This window comes from Humulus lupulus, chromosome 1 (assembly GCF_963169125.1).
Source record: "Humulus lupulus chromosome 1, drHumLupu1.1, whole genome shotgun sequence".
Lineage (NCBI taxonomy): Eukaryota > Viridiplantae > Streptophyta > Magnoliopsida > Rosales > Cannabaceae > Humulus > Humulus lupulus.
The window spans coordinates 68974359-68979609 of record NC_084793.1 but is presented as its reverse complement, the minus strand read 5'-3'; the positions used below and the strand labels follow the sequence as shown (position 1 = coordinate 68979609).

At 33.6% G+C, this 5251-nt stretch overlaps 1 protein-coding gene across 1 annotated transcript; it reads left to right on the top strand.

Annotated features, from left to right (window-relative positions):
• The first annotated feature begins 473 nt into the window (after positions 1-473).
• LOC133794111 (probable indole-3-pyruvate monooxygenase YUCCA10) lies at positions 474-2613 on the top strand. Its single transcript, XM_062231311.1, has 4 exons — positions 474-1139; positions 1338-1571; positions 1755-1880; positions 2108-2613. The coding sequence occupies exons 1-4, from the start codon at positions 516-518 to the stop codon at positions 2312-2314; spliced, it is 1191 nt and encodes a 396-aa protein (XP_062087295.1). The 5' UTR covers positions 474-515; the 3' UTR covers positions 2315-2613.
• The last annotated feature ends 2638 nt before the right edge of the window (positions 2614-5251 follow it).

The following is a 5251-nucleotide window of genomic DNA, read 5'->3' as shown; positions in this document are numbered from 1 at the left end:
TCCAACATATAAACAGCATTATGAATCATAAAAGCAACCAACAACAACAAGAATCAAAGAAAATCACTTACCCATTTAATATCTTCACTATGAGCAAAAATAACACAAAGCTTGGTGTTTCTCCTCAAACAATCCACAATGTCCGAATGTGTATCTTTCTTGCAAGATTTTAGTATAAAAATCTTGTGTGTAAAACGTATGGTGAAGAGAGAGTGAGAGAGAATGTATGGTGAAGAGAGGTATGGTGAAGAGAGGTAGAGAGGAAGAGGGAGAATAGAGAGGAAATGTGTTATGAGAGGGGTATTTTTGGTATTAAATGAAAGATGAGCATTGATATCATATGGTGGTTAACTTTGGTTCAAATTTTAATTATTAAGCTAATATAAGTATGATTAATCAAATTTCCCTTTTGTAACTCCTATAAACACCCTTCATATCAATCATATTATATATCTATATAGCTAGACAGACAGAGTCATTACTCTCGTATTATATTGAGTTCTTCTAAAAAAACAATGGCGAGAGAAGATGGAGGGGTGATAATAGTGGGAGCTGGACCTTCTGGCCTGGCCGTGGCGGGTTCCCTGAGCCGACTATCGATCCCATACATCATTCTAGAAAGAGAAGACTGTTTCGCTTCTCTTTGGAAAAAGTACGCTTACGACCGACTCCATTTTCATCTCAGAAAGCAATTTTGCGAGCTTCCTCACATGGCCTTTCCCTCTACTTTTCCTCAGTACGTCCCCAAAAACCTCTTCCTCCAATACTTAAACGACTACGTTTCTCATTTCCAGATTCGACCCGTTTACCGGAGAACCGTCGAGTCAGCCATCTATGACGAGGCTTCCGGCAAATGGAACGTCAAAGCAAGACTCAACGACTTGGGTGATAAAAACATCGAGGAATATTCCGGTAGGTTCTTGGTGGTGGCTACCGGAGAAACGGCCAACCCTTTTGTGCCGGAGATTAAAGGCTTGGATGGTTTCGCCGGGGAGATTCTACACTCGACCCAGTTCAAATCAGGGAAAGAGTTCCGGAACAAGAAGGTCTTGGTTGTTGGCTCAGGCAATTCCGGCATGGAAATTGCTCTTGATCTCACCAACCACGACGCCAAAACATCCGTTATCGTCCGAAGCCCGGTACGTTTCTCTTTTTCGAGCAAAAGCAACAGACAATATTAAAATTATTCTATTTCCCATTTTATCATTCAAAACATTAATTTATATATGCTTTATTAATAGAGAATCTTTCTGTGCTGTTTGTAATGATTGTAATTGACTTTGACTATTGTTTTCTTATGAATATTTTTTTTGATATATATTATGGTATACATGTAGATTCATGTTGTGTCAAGGGAGATGGTTTATTTGGCATTGGTTTTGTTGAAGTATCTTCCATTAAAAATGGTGGACTCTGTAGTGGTGATGCTTAGTAAGTTGATGTATGGAGATTTAACCAAGTACGGTATAGAAAGGCCCTCTGAAGGCCCTTTCTATATGAAGGTCAAATATGGTAAATACCCAATTATTGATGTCGGCACTTGCCATAAGATCAAGACCGGCGAGATTCAGGTACTACGTAACAAAATTAAATAAGTTGATTAATACTTTTCCCTTTTAATTATTTTTATTGATTAATGATTTATAAAAAAAAAATTAGGATTAATGATCAAGTTTAAGAGATAAATAAATGTTAGGCCATATAAGAAAAGTCGTATATTGACTCACCCAGAAACCACACTTGATTCGGTCCAGGTATTGCCAGCAGAGATTGAAAGCGTTAAAAACGACGTCGTTGTGTTGAAGAACAACAAGTCGTACCAAGTCGACGCAATAGTGTTCTGTACGGGTTTCAAGAGGTCAACGAATTTGTGGCTTAAGGTACGTAACTGATAAAAGCTCCAACTAATTTTCAACAAAGAAAAAAAATGAACAAGACAGAATATATATAACTTAAGCTACAAGATTTCTTTTGCCGTTTTTAGACTCTTGTATATTTCTCTTCACATTATGAACTCTAAAAGTAAAGACCTGACATTATTGTTTTACTTTTACATTACGAAAAGAGACTTGATTAGATTTTTCTTCTTCTTTTTTCTTTTCTGAAGGGGGATGATTGTATGTTGGATAATGATGGGATTCCAAAAATAAGTTACCCAAATCACTGGAAAGGGAAGAAGGGTTTGTATTGTGTGGGTCTATCTAGAAGAGGTCTCTATGGAGCCAAAGAAGATGCTGAAAACATTGCAAACGACATCGTGTTGATGATGAGCGATCCACAAAACGATGATAACAAATGGGAAAAGAAGATTTAATGAGTTTTTTTTTTTCTGAAGAAGAAGAAGATTTAATGAGTTGTTGCTTTATTATTAATATTATTATCGTTAATGACTTGTTTTCCTTTCATTATTGGTGGATTTTTGAAGTTTGTAGTAATATTATAATTTAGCTTTTTATGCATGAAAGTGACCGTACAGTGGTTTGCCTATAAAAAGTCACGAGTCTTTTTCATTGATATTAACTATTGCAAATTTAAATGTGATGGGATAATTTTGTATGTAATAGAATATTGCTATGGGACACCACTTGCGTAGCTTAGTAGTTGAGCGTGTAAGTATGTGTAAAAGAAATGAAAGGTTGAAATCTTCATTATATATAAAGGGTATTGTTAAGTGCACCCCAAAATAAAAAAGCAGATTGGTGTACTAGAGTGATTTTCGTATCAATTATTTTATGGCTGTGTGCATTGTAGTTATTTAGAATAATTTACAGTGCCGAAAATAATATTTAAATAGTTTGTTGCACGTGTGATTAATTTTTTTATGTACGTGGAAAGTAACATGTTTGAACTCTGCTTTCAGCACTGTACATTATTTCAAATTCTCAAAAAATTTGTAGAATGCTCTAAATAGCTATAATTTGTATAGTCATAAAAGAAAACATAAAAGAAAACACAAGGTAGTGCACCCTGAAATTTCCCTATATATACAAAATATATATATTGTTGAGGGTACTGTAGTATGCAATATTATTTAATGCGGTATTTTGTAATTTATTAAATTTAATATAGACTCTCAAATATTATAATTCAATCACTTACATGATGTCAAGGGGTGGTGCTCCATAGCAACACTCTATATAATAATGGAATAAATTACACACCACCTTCATTAAACCAAATTGGAGCAATAATAATAAGGGATTATGGCGGCAAAACTACTCAAGTAATAACAATTATTGCAGTTAAATATCTATGTAAAAATTTTGATACAAAATTACTCAAGTAGTTACAATTATATCAGTTAAATACCCATGTAAAATTTTTGACGGATAAACTACTTAAGTAGTGACACTACAAGAAAAAGACTCTACAACGACGATATCTATTGCGACGACTCCAAAGTTTAGAGTCGTCGCTGTATGTAGGAAAAATCCACGAAAAATTATCATTTTAGGGTCGTCAACAACACGCGACCAGGCTCTTCAAATTCTTGATACCCTACAGTGACGATGCGTCGTCGCTGTAGGGTACCAGGAATTTGGAGGGAACATGATGTTGGGGTTTTATGCCCTAATTAAAACCCAAATTCTTTGTAATCTCATTTTATTATCAATAAAAGAATAGAAATCATTTTTTGACTTGGTCAATCACTTTCCTCACATGTTTTATTTTCATGATTATTTGTTTAATATAAACTTCTATTAAATCCCAAGCATATAGCTAATCTTATTTATAGTGACGTAATCACAGTGGAATATAAATATGATTATATGTTCAAAATAAGTTAGTCCTAAGATTAGTCAGTGCCCAGGATTTACACTGACTTGACAATCTACGATATGATCTACTTACACATTATAGTGTTATGTTCTTTCCAGAATATTAGCAAAGTAGATAAGATCGGATGTATTTGTTACATCGGACTGGACCGATATTGACAGTTGATAAGATAAGTAAACATACCGTTATTATCTATTCTAGTCATATCATATAGTTGACCATATGTCAATTCAATCTCAATTCTAAGTGGTTAGTATTCTAACTGATTGTGTTATTTGAGTTCTTTGACTTGTTCGTTACCAGCTTACCCTACGGACTAGCCCATACTTACATCTTGGGAACTCGGTATTATAATTGAGTGAGAGTGTTAATCATAGATATGAACATCTATAGCTTCTGATGAAGAAGTGAAACAATGGTTTCCTTTTAGTTTGGTTCAAGGTGTTAAATGATAGAGATCTCATTTCAGTAATTAAATTAGTTTACTGAAATATCATTTACAAGGAACTAAGTGTTTTAAGGATAAAATACAATGAGGGGTAAAACGGTATTTTAGTCCTATCTCATTGTAGACCGTCTATAGAGGATTGAGTGACAATTATGGTTGTAACAATGGATAATTAATAGCGTATCTATATTTGTTATAGAGCGTTCTGTGAATTCAAGAGTGCAATTCCGAGTCTATAGTGGAGTCACGAGGAATTAATAAGTTAGTAAATTTATTTGTTAGATTTATGATAACTTATTGGAGCTTGATTTCATAGGCCCATGGTCCCCATTGTACCTTGAATAAAATCATCTAGATAGTCTCAATTAATTGATTTAATTATCAATTAGAATTATCAAAGTTGACCAGGTCAATTTTGGATAGTTTCACAGAGTTGTGTAATTTTGAGAAGAAAAGAGAAATTATGGCAGATTTATTAATTAAGATAAATTGGTATCTAAATTAATAAATAAATTTAAATCAAGGTTCAAATTATAAATAATTAATTTGATAAAGGATTTAAATAATTAAATCAATAGAAAATAATACAGGCCTTGATTTTAAGTCCAATGGGCTTATAATCAAATGAGAAATTTCACGGGCCTATAGCCCATGATAATTTCAACCTAGGGCTTCAAAATGGCTATTATTTGATTGATTTTTTAATTAAATTAAATGGCCTAATTGAGTCTATAAAAGGAGTGCTTAGAGAGAAGTCAAAACACAAGTTTGATAAGTCACAAGTCAGATTTTCTGATAGTTTTAGATTCTCTCTAAACACAAGTCCTTTTCTAAGCCACTTTGTTATTTTATCTTCTTCTCTCTATATCTATCTCATGTGTTGAGAATTGCCCACACTAGTCTAGGTGGGTCTAAGGATACATTGGAAGATTGTGAAGAAAATAGAAGATCGGTTCAGTTTCTTGATAATACTCTGCGACAGAGAGGATACAAGAGTTAGAGAAACTGAAGGAAGGACTCTTT

Bases quoted from the DNA above. Each gene is read 5' to 3' on its own strand.
- LOC133794111 (XM_062231311.1), top strand. From the start codon at position 516: ATGGCGAGAGAAGATGGAGGGGTGATAATAGTGGGAGCTGGACCTTCT. The intron at 1,140-1,337 runs GTACGTTTCTCT...GTATACATGTAG, and splicing joins CCGTTATCGTCCGAAGCCCG to ATTCATGTTGTGTCAAGGGA. The intron at 1,572-1,754 runs GTACTACGTAAC...GATTCGGTCCAG, and splicing joins TCAAGACCGGCGAGATTCAG to GTATTGCCAGCAGAGATTGA.